Raw genomic sequence first — 17,504 nt, forward strand, 5'->3', positions numbered from 1 at the left:
AATGGGCAAGAGGGCGAGGGGGGCCCTCCACGCGAGTTTATTACCTGGAGTGGATACACAGAGCGGGGCCAGCGGGATTTGTACCTAGTGGTGGGTCTTCATGGCCTAAGGATGGCTATGCTAATCCTCTTTAGAAGGATGGTTCTCAACCAGGGCTGATTTTGCCCTCAGGGGACATCGGACTGGTCTGAAGACTTTTTGGTTGTCAGAGCTGCGGGGAGGAAGAGAATGCTTCTGGCATATACTGGGGAGAGGCTGGACATGCTGCAGAAGATCCTGCAATGCCCAGGACAGCCCTCACCGCAAAGTATCGGTCCCAGATGGCACTAGTGCTGGGGTTGAGAAGCCCGAGTTAGAGGAACACTACTCTTATTAACTTTGCTAGGAACTGTGACGCTGCCCAGATCAAGAGTATCGGTCACTAATCAGGTTATGAGGTGACTGGGGACAGACATGCACATAGGCAATATGTCACTATCAGTCATGAGCAAAAGCTTGTTAATCTCAAAGTCTATTAGGATTGACCTTTACAGGAGGGGAAAGAATACAGTTCTGTCCCTTCCTTCCAACTGAATATCCAGCTACCCAGGTGGGAAGAAAGGGGCACCACACTGCTGTCTCGTCATGCCTTAAACAGCTTTATGTAACACTGTTCTTGACAGTTATTTTCTACAGAAACACTGTTCTGTGCAAATTCATAGCTGTGATCTAATATTTCTGTAGAAATTTTGAAGTGATAAATGTTATGGAAGCAAGCCAATAGGTTATGTGAGGGAAGAGAAGACAGTACTTAGAGACGCTTAATAATCTCCCTCTTACATTTACTGGAAATAGCATTTTCAGCCCCTCTTTTGTATTCAGGTGGTGCTTTCTTGGTCCATCCAGGGAGATGGTGACAGTGAACAGGGGCTGCACTGAGCACTACCACAAAGACCCCGACCATCAGAGGTGAGGCGACTGGCTCCTCAGTCTCACCCCTCCTCTCCTAGAGGACAACGGGATGCTCCCAAAGAGTGTGCTTGAAGACAAGGGCAGATACTCTATTGGGCAACAAGTCACCAACAGCTAAAGGGACGCTCACCATACTCCTCCTCTCTTTGTTTTTGGCAGTTAATCTCAGGATGAAATTGGAAGGACTTGGTGTTTAATCCCAGGCTTGGATTCCTGTGTCCTTGCAGGCTATTCCCCTACAGGTAATGATATTGGCCACTGCCTACCTTCCAGTTGGTTCTTAACATGTGTTCCTTGGCTCGGCACTCTTGGAAGATGAGCTTCCAGCAAGAATAATCGGAGATGCTGCTCTCGGGAAGGTGCCCTTCCTGCTGGCACAGCCTGTACCAGAGTACTTCATCTTCTGCAATCACCTTCCACGTCTTGCTCACCTAAAACAGCAGAAGTGACACAAATGTCAAATTCTGCAATTAGAGAAGTCCCTTGTCATCCAAAAATCAATCAACACCTTTATTACTGCCCTGGGTTTATGGCAGTATAAAATGTCTCATTAACAAAACACTCTGAGGTGAAAAAAAATACAAGCAAATGTTTCCTGTTTTATCTTTCAAGATTTCAAAATTGTTGTACTACCACCTAATATCACATTTTAAACTACTTGGTTAAATTATTTTATACATATATATGTATAAAATATAAAGAGAAAAAAATACACAAATACTTAAAGGCATAAAATACACACTGTAACACGTTAATAGATATAAAATCATACACAGCTTTTCAGAACAGAATCTCTTTACTTTTTACCAATAAGCACTTGTATTTCCATCTTACAGAGCTAGAGACCAATGACCTCTGAAGTAAAGAGCTGTAATAAAATATCCATAACCCAAAACTTCTGGTCATATGAGAAATGCAGATTTATACTATGTGCAAAAACTTAGATTTTAAATGTGTAGATTAAAAAAATTATTTAACAGAAAACTCAAGCAATTATCTAGGATGGTAAGATCTGATATAGAGAAATTAATGTTATGACTGGACTGAATTTCAAATCCCAACAGTATCCAGAGGAAATGGGCATTTTAGCTATTAGTGCTTTGTCTTCCAACCCTAACTTTGGGGAATGATGGATTCACTTCATCATGGGATAATGTACAAAGCTGGGCAGACTGCAAAAGATGGACTCTGCTCGCAAAATGAGAAACTGACCCAGCAGATCAACATGCTCTGGGGTCTGCAACACATGCTGCTTTGCCGTCCACCCAAAGGCTGAGCCTCACTTCTAATAAAGTAAGAGTCACGACCAGCGGTTCATGGTAACTTGTGCTCCTTAACACTCCCTTGGGGCCACTCCAAGACATCAAATACTCAGACAAGAAGAGAGAACATGAGACAAAGAGAGAGCACACACAGCATGTGCATGACAGACTCTCATGACACAAGGGTGCCTCATTTGAGAAATACCGATAGGGAGTTAGCTTCCGGGACTACAGAGTTGAAGATCTCCGAAAATCTGCTCCTCCACAAAACCAACAAGAATACTGCCAAAAATTGTCAAAATCAACTTTTTCAGAACTCTAGAAATTAACTAAAGGCTTGCAACATTCTGAGAAGCATTTATTCAAGAAAAATGGCTGAATCTTGGTAAGAATAGCAACCTTTGTATTGTTTTCACTTGCATTAATCCCATCCTCATCCTCTAGCTCCATAGTAGCCTTGAAAACCAACAGCCTCCAACTATAGCAGCTGTAAAAACCAGCAGTCTAGCAGCTCCCAGAGAGGCCAAATGGGTTTATAGCTCTCCAAAAGTACCATCCCCAGAGAACCGTCACTATTTGGCCTGTCTGGCAGCTTGCTAGAAAGCTCTGTTCTCGAGGCTTGTCTTTATCTGATCTGACTTAGATCTAACTCTGTCCTATATCCAGGGCATTTGTCAGAAAAAAATAAGGGACAACTGTTTAACAGTGCAGTTGCCTGACGTGGCACTACCAAGTAGGGCTAAAAGGAGGCTAATCGAAAGCCTTCAAAGGAAAACCTGGGGAGTGGGATACCCCATTATAAATATATTCAAAATACTAAAGGAAAGCATATCTAAAGAAATAAACTTATGAGCACAATGTCTCACGAAGTAGAGAATATTGACAAAGAGACAATATTTTATTTTTTTAAAAAGAACCAAACACTGGTGGCACAGTGGTTAAGAATCCACCTGCCAATGCAGGGGACACGGGTTCGAGCCCTGGTCCAGGACAATCCTACACGCCACGGAGCAACTAAGCCCGTGCGCCACAACTACTGAGCCTGCGCTCTAGAGCCCGCGAGCCACAAATACTGAAGCCTGCATGCCTAGAGCCCGTGCTCCGCAACAAGAGAAGCCACCGCAATGAGAGGCCCGTGCACCACGACAAAGAGTAGCCCCCGCCCGCCACAACTAGAGAAAACCCGCGTGCAGCAACAAAGACCCAACACACTTAAATAAATAAATTTCTTTAAAAAAAAAAAAAAAGAAGATAGTAATATAGGAAAAGAGGAACAAAAAAGACATACTGACAGCTCCTTAAATGTCTGAAGGCAGTCATCACATTTCCCCTTAGTCACTTCTTCACTGGTCTAAACACACCCATTTTCTCCAATTAATTGTCATAGGACTAGCTCCCCTACCCATTATCTCTGAAATGTACCCTAGTATTTATGCATCTCTGGTATCCCTCTTCAAAAGTGATACTCAGGACTAAACAATACCCCAGATATAGACTGTCAAGTGCCATGAACAGAAGGATTTTTATCATATACTAATTGCTACTTCACTTGAAGATACATCCTCATGGTTACAGAACGTATGGTCCAGAGCTTCTGGAGTCCGTTTATTTTATTAAATATTTAAGGCAGACAAAAAGGTATATATTACAAACACCCACGGATACAGCACCCTGCTTAAGAAGTATTACCAATAAGTTTAAAACTCCTATGCATCTCTCAGTGTCCACATCCTTTTCTCGCCAACAGTAACCTCAGTTTGGTATTTATCAATCTTCAGAGTCTTTTTAAATACAAGTTGCAATTAAAGGAAAAAAAGTCCCCATTTTTTACTCTCGCACTATTATGTTTTAAACTTAAATTCTTAACTTTCTAAACTTTCTATCCATTTTCAATCCCAGATCATCGCACATACCCACCCCCAGCATTTAATATCTTTGCATCTCAATTCTGTCATCCATTGTATGTATGCTACTTTTCCTTTACATAAGTCATCTGCAAAATACAGTCTGTGGGGCTTCATGTCTTAATTATTTTAAAAAATTAACCAGGATGGGGCTGAGGATGGAGCCCGTGGCAAACCACTGGAGCCCTCCCCCCAGGCTGACATGGGTCCATTAAGCAGCCCACCCCAGGCACGGCCACAGCATCAGTTACAAATCCACTTAACCACACTGTCATCCCACACTTCTCCATCTTAGCCATAAGGGCATCGGGGAAACAAACCCTCATCTGATCACAAGTGGTCAGGCAATAAAGAATGGGATAATGGCTCAGTAACACTGGAGTTCCAGTTTCGACTAGACAGAACACCATGGTTTTATTTTTGGCATGTTTGGTCCACAGCTGAGCCTGTCCATGACACTGGGTGGTGTCTGTCCATCTGTCTGTGCCAAAGTGAGTCTCAGCACTAGGCAATCATGAAGCACAGATAGGGACAGACCAACATAATCTGTGACAGAGCCAGGCTACAGCTCAAATAGCCCCAGAGCAGAGTATTTCTCCCACAGGCCCCTGCAATTCAGGGTTAAATAAAGTATAAGGGTGAACACACAGACACCCTCACGGGTTCTCAAAGGCACAAAGTGCTAGCTAACCACACGGCAGTTTACTCTGATCCCTGGGATACATCAGCCCTTTTCTGTAAAAATTATAAAATGTAAAATTTTGTAGAATTTATGAAATGTAACTACTAGATGAAAGACCCAGACTCATTATTTCACTACACAGACCAGCACTTCCCAAAGCATATTCAATCGAATAGCAGCTCCTTAGGGTATTAAGTTACTTTAAAAAAGGATTCCATGGTCACATGAGTTTGGAGAACACTGGTTTAAACAAAACTAAGCAGGACTCTTCACTGCAGAACTTCTCAGAGCTTTTAACAGACTGACACGTGTTGCATATCTCTAAGAAGGAAATATAAGAGGCTGCATTCCTCGAACTTATCTGGCTCCTGAACTCTTCTTACAAGGAGTGTCTCAAAAGCCCAGTGTCCTCCAGAAGACACCTTACAGAACATTGATATGGGTATCAGTCAGTCAATTAAAACATATGTTGGGCACCAACTGTATGCGGGCACTAAGGCCAGCAATTCTTATCCACTTTCCACCTCAACCTGCCAAACTGACACCTTTTGCAGGTGGGTGACACCCCGCGGACATGACCAGATTGGGGCCGCCTGCCCATGGCTGGGGAAGCTAGAGGGAAAAGTTGTGGTCTCTGCCCTTACAGCCGAGTTGGATCACAAGACTGGCCCCCAACAGTAGGTAATCTTTGTAATTCTGCAGTCCAAAAATTAGCTACAAGGCTGCACTTTGTTAGATGAAGCCAGTGAGTCATCATTTCAGGAGAATCCAAATTCAGTACTCAGTGACTACAAACTACAATATCCCAATTAAACATTCTGGATGAGTTTTAATGAGTACTAAACTGTACAAATTCCAGCCACTTTAAAACGGAGAAACTTTTCAGAGACTTTCAAGAACTCTCAAATATATGTCAGACCTTAAAAATCTTGGAAGCCGAAAACATTTTTTTATATCAGCTTCGAAGAAAATGTCAAATTGTCGTAAATAACACAATCTGAAATTTGTACAACAGGGTTATGGGATAAAAACCTGAGAACAAAAAGTTGATGTTTCGGTGCATCATCCCCACCACTAACCCCTAGACCACAGGGCCTCTTCTGCAGAAAATAATATTCAGGATAAAGTTTAATCCTGGAAAACAAACAATAAAGCTCTTTGAGGGATTTATAAAAGCTAGAGGTGAGAATTACTTCCAAAAAGGGATCAGGATTGTATCTACGATTAGGTATTGAACACAGAAACGTGCCAACAATTTCTTTAGCAAATGATAAAGAGAGGGTTGCCTTTTTATTCTTCTTTTAAAGGAGAACAAAAATGATAGGCTTTAAGAATTTCTTTTAATCCTGAAGGGGGAAAAAAATCAACAAGAAAAACACCTAGTTAAACTTTCACAAGTAAATTTTAAAGAGTCTCATCAAAAGGAAATCTAATTGTTTTGATTTCTTAAATTACATTAAATCTAGAAAGTTTACGAGCCTGAATTTTCCAAAGGCCTAATGGTCTCTCTTTAATACACCAGGATTGGACTGGCCCTGCCCAGTAAAAGCCCCACTGAGTGAGCCTCAGCTGCAAGAATTTGCTAATAAAAGTGTCTCCAGCATTTTGCTTTATAGCACCACTATGAATTGCAGCATTAAAAGAAGAAAAAAAAAAAAAAAACCCTTGTCTCAAAAACTAGCTTTATTAACTCTGCCTGGATTAAGGTTACCAGTGAGGCCCACAACAGGGGAAAAAGTGTCACTGTTCCAGTCACACAATGACATAATGAAGTCTACCTGGGGAGGACACACCACTGACCTCCCATTGCTAAACCCAGCAGTCTCTTCTCAGTCCTCCTCTCACTTGACCGCTTACCTTTGATCACCTTCACCTCCTTGAAAACTGCTCTCCCTTGGTTCAGAGGACTGTGCTCGCTAGGTTTCTTCCCAGCTCACAGGTACCGCCTTCTCAGTCTGCTTATCGTCTACTCACTGTCTGTGCCAGGGCCCAACCCCTAATCTCCTCCTCTATCTACACTCACTTTCCTGATGATCTCGTTCAGTTTCCTGGCTTTAAATACCATCCATGTGCTGACTGCTTCCAAATTTACATCTTCAACCCTGAGTTCAACCCAGAACTCATCTGCAGCCTCACATTCAAGTACTGATCTTCCCCCCAAACTTGCTCCTCCCACTATTTTCCCCTCATTAGTAATGGCAACCTCATCCACCCAGTTGCTCAGGCCAAACACCCTGGAGTCCTGTTGACTCTTCCTCCTCTCCCCACACCCAACCCATCAGCAACCCTGACTCCACCCACTTCTACCAGCACAGTCCTGGTCCAAACCACCATGTAGCCTTCAAACTGGTCTCCTTGCTGCCGGCCTTGTCCCCCGGCATATTTTTCACATAGCAGCAAAAATGATCCCTTTTAACATATTAGTCAGACCTTGTCACTCCTCTGATTAAAACACTTCAATGGCTTCCCATCTCATTCAGAATAAAAGTTCAAGTTCTGTTAACAGATTAAGTGCCTTTTGAATTTGGACCATCTCTCCTTCTCTTAGCCCTGTCTGCTCACTACATCCCTGTGTTAGTTTCCTATTGATAGTCTAACAACTTATCACAAACTTACGGCTTTAAATGACACACATTTATTCTTACAGTTCTGGGGGCCAGAAGTCTAAAATCAAGGTGTTGGGGGAACTCCCTGGCGGTCCACGTTTCCATTGCAGGAGGCACAGGTTCAATCCCAGGTCGGGGAACTAAGATCCCATAAGCCGCACAGCGTGGCCAAAAAATAAAATAAAATAAAATAAAATCAAGGTGTTGGCAGCAGGGTTGCATTCCTCCTGGAGGCTTCAGGGGACGATCTGTTTCTTTACCTTTTCCAGCTTTGAGGAGCCACGTACATTCCTTGGCTTGCAGCCCCTTCCTCCATTTTCAAAGCCAGCAACATAGCATCTCCTCTCCCCTCTGACCTCCTGCCTCCCTCTAAGGAGCTCTGTAGTCACAATGAACCCACCTGGATAATCCAAGATCACTCCATGTGAAGATCCTTAACTTACATCTGCAAAGGTCTTTTTACCATAAAAGATAACGTAGTCACAGGCCCTCAGGCGGATTAGGGCATGAACATCTCAGGGAGGCCATTACTCAGGTGCCACATCCTAGCCACTCTGACCTTCCTGCTGTTCCTCACACAACAGGCACACTCACCTCAAGGCCTCTGCACCTGCTATTCCCCTCTGCCAGAGACCTGCCCAGCTTCCTTCTTCCCTCCTTCAGGTCTCTGCTGAAAGGTCACCTTCTCTATGAAGTCTTCCCTGGCCACCCCAGATGATGCAACCCCCAACATCATCTCTGCTGTCTCATTTTTCTCCATAGCACTTACCACCATCAGATATATTCTATATTTAATGATATATTTACTGCACATAATGTAAAGCTTTCCAAAAGGCAGGGGTTTTTATGTTTTGTTCACTGTCTAGAATGGTACATGGCATGTAGTAGGCCCTCTGTAAATAACTGAATGAGAAGAATAAGTCCAACTTTTTTCTTTTAAGTTCAACACCTAAAAAAACTGGATTGCTGGGCATATACCCAGAGAAAACCATAATTCAAAAAGACACATGCACCCCAATGTTCATTGCAGCACTATTTACAACAGCCAGGTCATGGACGCAACCTAAATGCCCATTGACAGACAAATGGATAAAGAAGATGTGGTACATATATACAATGGAATATTACTCAGCCATTAAAAGGAACGAAATTGGATCATTTGTAGAGACACGGATGGATCTAGAGACTGTCGTACAGAGTGAAGTAAGTCAGAAAGAGAAAAACAAATATCGCATATTAACGCATACATGTGGAACCTAGAAAAATGGTACAGATGAACAGGTCTGCAGGGCAGAAATTGAGACACAGATGTAGAGAACAAACGTATGGACACCAAGTGGGGAAAGCGGTGGCGGGGGGTGGTGGTGGTGTGATGAATTGGGAGATTGGGATTGACATGTATACACTAATATGTATAAAATAGATAACTAATAAGAACCTGCTGTGTAAAAAATAAATAAAATAAAATTCAAAACTTACAAAAAAAAAAAAACTGGATTGTTTTTATTTTCAAAGGTCAGCTCCTGGCATGTGCTGCCCTCAGAAGGCTCTGACTTTCTTATTCAAATATAATCTCTTGCTTTCTGATTTTTTTCTCTTTTAAATTTTAATATGAAAAATTTCAACCACACAAAAGTAAAGTGAACAGCGTAAAAAAACCCCAAGTCACCCCCACTCTGTTCAAATGATTATCAATATTCGGCCATTCTTGTTTCACCTAGCTCCCCGTCTTTTTTCCGGAGGTGCTCTGCTGCTCCCTAACCCCTTTTAGAGGGAGCAGCCACTGCAACCTGGGGAATTAAAAGGAAACTCCTGTGGATGCCTGGGTGTCAGGCATGCACACATCTCCCTGAGAGAAGTCTGGGGGCAAAGGTGGAAATTAAGAACTAAGGGAACCCTGCCAGCAGCTACAGGTCCTCAGAATAATTTCTCCTCTGAAAATCAACCAGGCACGCTTGGCTCTAAATTCCCAACCTTTAAAAATGTCATTAAGATCTGTAGCTAGAAAAACTCAAATTTTAGTTTCTCCTATTTGGACATCTGGGAAGATCATAAGATCACATTTGCCTTGAAACTTTAAATATCATAATCTAATACACTGGGCTTTAGTTCCAGAACTACTTATTTATTTTGGTAACACCTACTTCTTGCTTGCCAATTTTAACATAAATCTTAAGTTTTTAACCTCTCCAGCTTCCTTCTTGTTCTTTATTACATTCTTCAAGGACATTTTTCTACCTTTGACTTGAAAATCATGGCCCTGTTGCCTTTGCAGCTCTATTTCTAAAATTACACATTGTGAAATACACATGACTAAAATATATGCTAAAATTGAAAATGAAAAAATAAAGTTATAAAGACGGAGAACAAATTCGAGGTTGCCAGGGGTTAGGGAAGGGCATGGCTATAAAAAGAGTAGCAGGATTCTTGTGATGACAATTCTATATATTGACTGTGTGGTCACTCAAATCTACACACGTGATAAAACTGCATAGACTTAAATACACACAAATAAGTGTGTATTAAACTGGTGAAATCTGAATAAGCTCCATGGACTTTGCAAATGTCAATTCCTGGTTTTGATATTGGGCTACAGTCTGCAAGACATTACGAATGGAGGAAACTGGGGGAAGGGTACACAGAGCTTCTCTGCACTATTTTTTGCAACTTCTTATGAATTTATAAGTACTTTTTAAAGTTTTTTAAATGAACATTGGTAAATACTTAAAAACCTTTACTCCTCAGAATTACTCATGTTGTAATATAACAGCACACTCACTTTTCTCATAAAAACCAAACAATTTTGTAATTTCGAAATCGACAATTTTGTCATTGTTGTCCATTTTAAAATATTACCCATTTAAGTGTTCAGCAATCCTGTGGACACACACACACACACACACACACACACAAAAGAACAAAAAATTATAAGTAGCAAAATGATAAACTGCTCAATGAACTGCCCCAAGCATAACTGCTTACTAAAAGCCACACTGTTTGAGACATCCCAGCATGATACTCTCCCACAGAGATATTAAATCCCTCGAGGGACAAGTATGGATACCAAGGAGCTAGGAAGGTCAGCATTCAGGGTACACAGGACCACAAACTAACGTAAGGGGACTTTAGTTTTGAAGCGTAAAGCCTCACAAAGCAGAAAAGAGAGGGGATGCAGAAAGGAGACAAAGTCAGAGCCAAATCAATTCTCCAGTATAGTCTGTGGCATAATGAAATCTCAGAAGTCCGCCCCAATCAGGGTTCCTTACTGTTAGTCAGTTACCAATTTGGCATAAGGATCTAAGCAAACAGGTTTTCTCCAAGGGCACACATATAGTTTATGGTGCCAATTCCACATAACTGGCCCAACCAATTTCACTGAAATCCCAAGGCGGCTAGATTAAAAGAGAACCAGAAAGAAAGAGCGAGATGGAGAGAGCAAGCCCCCTCTAAAATAAAATCATAAAGCAGCAGGACATTCCATTCAACAGAAGCCCCTTTTCCTGTTTCAAAAATAAAAACACCATGAGAAACAAATGAAAATGCTACTTATTTTTATTACTCTGAGGTTTTCTTTTAATGCTTGAGAAAAACAAAGCCAAGTCACAAACTACTGGCCATCCATCGTCATCTTTGTGCAAAAGCTCTACGAAAAAAATCCTGGCTTAGAAGATCAGAGCCACCTCAGGGGTTCTGTTTAAGGATATTTTCTATTCTTATACATGTGCTCTAAAAATTAGGTTCAACCACAAAAACCCAAATCCAACTGGCCCAAGAGGGAAGAATTCTGGTGCACAATTGGACTACTGTGTTGCAAATTAAACTGTTCACACATGCAGAATAATCTCACCAGCATAACCAATCTACCCTGGAATGCAGCCCCACTATACCAAAAGGGGGATTTCTTCTTCCACCAGATCCTATCTTTCACTGATAAACTCTCTGGATGAGAAAACCAGCAGCAGATGTGAAAGCCACATGGCCCTCTACAATGCAGGAGAGCAAAAGCAATGTAAAAAGAAATGATTCCTTAAACAGCAGCTCCCTATCAAGAATGAAGATTTTATCATCTCAGGCTGACTTTGTGGAAAGCTAGCTATTAGACCCTATTCCAAGACTTTGGCTAACAGCATCAGGCTGAAATCCAGGAGCTAGACTCGTTTAGCTACACCCTTGTTTTCAACTCTTGGGAACAGGGCCAATGTGTAAAGTTAGAATATAACAAATCCAATTTCCAAGGCAAAGAAGAAGACAATGTAGGTACTCTTACTTAATGCAGTCAGTAGGCTCTGAGCATGGTTTACACTTCAAACATTTTTATTTTGTGAATTTTAGCCTCTGCATAGTTCCTTCCGAAAGATTTCCACACCCTGCATCAAAAAATATTTGCCAATACCCCCCCCCGTAACTGATGCTGTGGCAATCAAAAATACTGAACACTTTCTCAAATTCATATTTAAGTAGAAAAATAATTTTGATTAAGCAAAATGCTTCATAATAGGGTAAAACCATAATAGGGGAATAGAGTAAAACCAGAAACTCTCTAAATTGTCCTGTATTTTGTGTCATTTCACTGAACTGCCATGGAGTTAGACAGCTCTAGAGTCTAAGTTTGTCTACAGTTTTCACCACCCTCAAACTGCCTTAATATTTTTAACTTCATATTCATGGTGGTGTTTCGGATTTTTATTGTATAGTTCTCCTACCACTCAATTTCACCGAACTCTTTCTCCTGAAGGTACAGCAACTTGTATCAAATGCATTATAGGATCCAGGGATGGGAAACAGTAACCACTAAACAAATTACTTCTTTGGCAACGGATACCCCAGTGCCTTCTGGGGAACACAGTTGTCCATGAAAAGCCAAATGGTCAGCGATCACATACACATTTAACTTATGAGAAATTAGACATTCTTCACCAAAAGGAAGAGGATAACAGACTAACTTTAATGATATAAATGCTTGCCTCTTAAAGCATGGCCAAAGCCACACTGGCATCACCTGGCAGAAATGCAGATCATTGGGCCACACCCCAGACCTCCTGAATCTGAATTAGCATTTTATCAAGATCCCCTGCGATTCATGCACACAATAAAGTCCAGCCTAGACTGTATCTCCCACCATTCCACGCCATGGGCACGTGCCCCAGAGTAGGCATGAGATGGGTGACGCCGATCTGCAGTTCCCTCGGTGGATCTCAGCTCTCACATGCCTCTCGCCTCACTGAGTGGAATTCTGGTGTTTGAAGGGTAATTTGGATTATACAGTGGAACATGACTTCACTGTTTTGTCCCCAGGCTGACCCTCAGCTCCCAACCTAACGACTGGCTTGACTGAACCAAGGCCTTGCATCTTTGCATTAGAAACGGTGAGGACATTAACAGGTCTGGCGATCTCAGTAAAGGCAAGTACAACCTTGTCAGCCTTGAGCACGCTGCCACAGGTCAGCCATAACTCAGACTGCAGGAGGAACACAGCTTTGGGACAGACGGTCACAAAAAGATAAACACGACATGGTGATGTGGAACATAATCGTTTAAGTTCAAGGTTGCTTTCCTTCAAGTAAAGCTGCTATCCAACTCATAAATTCTTTAAAGTTTGTCATTCTGTAAAGTAAATTTCTGCTATGGAGGAGCTTCCCATACTTGAATTACACATGTAGGTAAATCCTGACCATCCGTTAATGACAGCTTACCTGTGCGCACCTTCCTAGTTCTTTTCTGTCCAGATACTGAAATATATTGATTGCCAACTCGTAAGGCAGTTGGATATCAAAGAAGGGCACATCATCCATTTCATTCTGAGGAGGAAAAAAGAAAAGAAATAAGCTTAAGATTCTGAGATATGAAAATGTTCAAATTTACAGGTCCTTTAAATGACCAGCAATAGCCTTAAGTGGTGACAAGAGGGACGATGCTGATTCCCAGGAGGAGCAAAGCGTTCTCACTATTCCGCAGAGCATAGTCACAGAACTCATTCAGAGCCTGACAGCTACTCTCAATTCTCCGGCCCCCACAAGCTCACCCTCCTTACATTCACTTATAAGCTCCACAAGACCATTTCCCGTAACGCTTCAAAAAGGAGAAGCAGGGGTGCCATCTCACAACCTGGGGTGTGCCACAGGAATCAATGCAAAAGTTTGTGGAAAACCTCTCAGCTTCTAAGGAAAGGTGAGTGGTAGGCAGTCAAGAAAGAGCCTTGGAATCAGGGAGGCCACTGGTCCTTCCAGGACAACTGCTACTAGCCCCCAACTTGGAGGGGGGTGAGTGCCCACAGCGAAGAAAGGCTGACCTAGGTCACTGCAGTGTCTTCATCAGGAAGAGGGGGACGGGGCTGTGAATGTGAGCAAAGAGTAAACAAATGAAGTGCTGCTCTTGAGCAAGGTGAGTCCGGCTCCCCGTGGCCACAGGAGAAGCACAAGGTTTCCTAATGCACCCAGGGGCTTGTGCTGCTTAACCTGAGTGAGCCAGTGCAAACAGAGCAGTTCTTCTTTGGTGTCATTTATTAATGTGGAGAAATTAGAGCTCGCCTGCCTTTGGATAAGCAATTAGGGATGAGGTAACAGGCTTTATTTGAGAGATAAGGCTGTCATGACGATCCTGGTAGCACAAAGAAATACGAGGGTGAAACAGAAAAAAGGCCAAGTGTGCACACGTATCCCTCTGCCTGTTCCCAAATCCACCTGCCAAAGCTCACTTTGGTGTATGCTCCTGTAAAGCTGGGGAAAGCAGCGCTCTTCAACCCAACAAAACGTGCTTAATAAAATTCATTTTTAATAAGCTTTGGCTGACATCAGTGACTTACTGGTTGCAAGCAAATTATTAATTCACCACTCAAATACAACAGTTGTATATTGCAAGGCTGCATGAAAAGAATCAGCATTTTTAAGGGAGTGTGAGCACTGACTTAAACCCTACCACGATTCAGGGTGAAGATTTTTCTGGAATCATGTTTCCATTCATCTAGGAGTCTCAGGGCTAAAAGATAATCCAGGGCATAAGGAGGTAATGTATTCAATTGCAAAAACAGCGCAAGGCTAAGCATGAAGGCCAAGAAGGATCTCTAGAGGAAAAAAGAGGAAGAGTTGACAGTTCTCGGTGGGTAAAGAAGGAACGGAATGTTAAATCAGGACAGAAGTGTTGGCTGTACAGAAAACAACAGAAAAAATCTGCAAGTGTAACTGGAAGACAAAGGGGTCCTTGCCTAAAAAAATAATGGAAAGTCATTTGTCTAATGTTATGCTAGGTCCCCTCCTACAGCTAATCAGCTTTACTCACCAAGAAAGAGAGGCATCACTTTCTCTATGCCCAGATCCAACTTGAGACTCCTTATCTTAACTATGGAGGGAATCGAGGAAAGCTGCACACAGTACAAGACTATCATTCACAGCCCTGGACTTCCTTCTGCTTACTCTTTTGGATTTTTTGACTATGGTGAGGTGGAGAAGCCTACCTTATCCACTCAGTAAAGAAACAAGAGAAGAATGTTCCCTGTCCTCATACAAGCAGAATAAAGGCAAAGAAAAGTCTGCACTCATGCAAACTGAACTCATAATTAGCTTTTTTTTTTTTCTCCCCGCTGCCAGAAGCATTGCTTTCTTCAATCGGTCCCTTTGGGACTCCCTATAAACTGATGTCTGTACTTGACACTACTGCGATGAAGCATGAGAAATCATGTGTGTTTTTAGTTTTGCTGGTGCAGAAAAGTCACAATTCTGGTGGCAGGTGCCTTCTCCCTTTTGCCTGTTCATTGGCCAGTTCTCTATTCTCATCCTAGAAAATAACGCCTCTGCCTTAGCATACTCCAAACTCTGCCACCATCCTCCTTCATCCCAGTCCCCATGACCTCTGGGATGCAGCAGAGCATGGAGGTTTAGAGCACAGATTCCAACTGATCATCCTAGTTCTGCCACCTGACTAGCCACAAGACCAGGCTAAATGCATCTGATTCTTAGCTTCCTCATCTATGAAACAGATACTAACACACCTATTGTGTTATTCATAGGGCAGTTATGAGAATAAAATGAAATGATACATGGAAAGGGCCTGGCACAAGTATCCAGGCTAAGCATGCAATAATTGATTGTTAATAGTACTATTTTCTTTCCTTGAGTGGCATTCCAGGTCCCTTTTTTTCCTTCAACACATACTTTTGATTAGGTCCACATTCCACGTAGCCCCCACAGCTTGTTGTTTACACAGAAAGTTGTCTCCCCTTGTCACAAGATAAGCACATGACAGTCGATGACAGTGGAAAGGGGATGGTACAGCAGAAGCTGTCATTCAGAAATATGAATACTGAAAGTATCCACACAACAAGGGCTTTTCCAAGAGGGCTTTTAAAAAAGAATCATCAATTTAAAATGGTTATACCACAGTAATAACTACAGATGGATCTGCTCTAGTGCACAGAGGATGAAAAGGAGGTAGCCAGCAGGGTGTGAATGACCAGTCTGGGGTATTAGGGCTCCCACACCAACAAAGTCAGAGACGCCATGCTGGTCTCACTGTTAACACACGGTGTGATTGTTCTTGATCATTTATAAGTTCTGGAGAGCAACAACTGCTTCAAAGCACTGAATTATAATTATGTAAACACCAACATCACAAAGCCAAACTTTTTTTTAAATCACTGTGCTCTTAGAAAAGGGAACTCTCCTACACTGTTGGTGGGAATGTAAATTGATACAGCCACTATGGAGAACAGTATGGAGGTTCCTTAAAAAACTAAAAATAGAACTACCATATTACCCAGCAATCCCACTACTGGGCATACACCCTGAGAAAACCATAATTCAAAAAGAGTCATGTACCACAATGTTCATTGCAGCACTATTTACAACAGCCAGGACATGGAAGCAACCTAAATGTCCATCGACAGATGAATGGATAAAGAAGATGTGGCACATATATACAATGGAATATTACTCAGCCATAAAAAGAAACGAAATTGAGTTATTTGTAGTGAGGTGGATGGACCTAGAATCTGTCATACAGAGTGAAGTAAGAGAAAGAGAAAAACAAATACCGTATGCTAACACATATATATGGAATCTAAAAAAAAAAAAGGTTCTGAAGAACTTAGGGGCAGGACAGGAATAAAGACGCAGACGTAGAGAGTGGACTTAAGGACACGGGGAGGGGGAAGGGTAAGCTGGGACGAAGTGAGAGAGTGGCATGGACATATATACACTACCAAATGTAAAATAGCTAGCTAGTGGGAAGCAGCCGCATAGCACAGGGAGATCAGCTCAGTGCTTTGTGACCACCTAGAGGGGTGGGATAGGGAGGGTGGGAGGGAGACACAAAAGGGAGGGGATATGGGGATATATGTATACATATAGGTGATTCACTTTGTTATACAGCAGCAACTAACACAACAATGTAAAGCAATTATACTCCAATAAATACGTTAAAAATAATAATAATAAAATAAAAGGTGTGAAGAGTGGGGAAAAAAAATCACTGTGCTCTTAGAATTGCATCTAAACTCCAAAATGATGGTCAATCCCAAACAGATCAAGTCCCAAAACTCTTATGTAAATGACCTTCCCTGTTGCTACCACTGGCTGGGAATGGCAGGGAAAAAAAAAAAAGAAACCAACATACTAAAGGAAGGTCCACATCTCCACATCTTAAGAAATATGTAGGGGCTTCCCTGGTGGCGCAGTGGTTAAGAATCCACCTGCCAATGCAAGGGACACGGGTTCGAAACCTGGCCTGGGAAGATCCCACATGCCGTGGAGCAACTAAGCCCGTGCACCACAACTACTGAGCCTGCGCTCAGGAGCCCGCAAGCCACAACTACTGAGCCCACGTGCCACAACTACTGAAGCCTGCGTGCCTAGAGCCTGTGCTCCACAACAAGAGGAGCCACCGCAATGAGAAGCCCACGCACTGCAACGAAGAGTAGCCCCCACTCGCCGCAACTAGAGAAAGCCTGCCCACAGCAATGACGACCCAACACAGCCAAAAATTTTTAAAAAATAAATAAATAAATTTATTAAAAAAAAAAAAAAAAAAGAAAAAGAAATATGTAGACCCACAAGGTCAGGAGACCAAATGCTGAAGTTTCATGTTGCACCCTTAGAATCTTTCTGGC

The 17,504-nt window shown here is 42.2% G+C and overlaps 1 protein-coding gene across 1 annotated transcript in view; it reads right to left on the minus strand.

Annotated features, from left to right (window-relative positions):
- FBXW8 (F-box and WD repeat domain containing 8) overlaps nt 1-17,504 on the minus strand; it is a 124,250-nt gene that overhangs the window by 95,706 nt on the left and 11,040 nt on the right. Inside the window, exons 2-3 of the mRNA XM_059895544.1 lie at nt 13,099-13,203; nt 1,218-1,382 (exon numbers count right to left, since the gene is read on the minus strand). Coding sequence (XP_059751527.1) covers nt 1,218-1,382; nt 13,099-13,203 — 270 coding nt within the window. The remainder of the gene's footprint in view (nt 1-1,217; nt 1,383-13,098; nt 13,204-17,504) is intronic.

The sequence above is a fragment of the Balaenoptera ricei genome, chromosome 14 (assembly GCF_028023285.1).
Source record: "Balaenoptera ricei isolate mBalRic1 chromosome 14, mBalRic1.hap2, whole genome shotgun sequence".
Classification (NCBI taxonomy): Eukaryota; Metazoa; Chordata; class Mammalia; order Artiodactyla; family Balaenopteridae; genus Balaenoptera; species Balaenoptera ricei.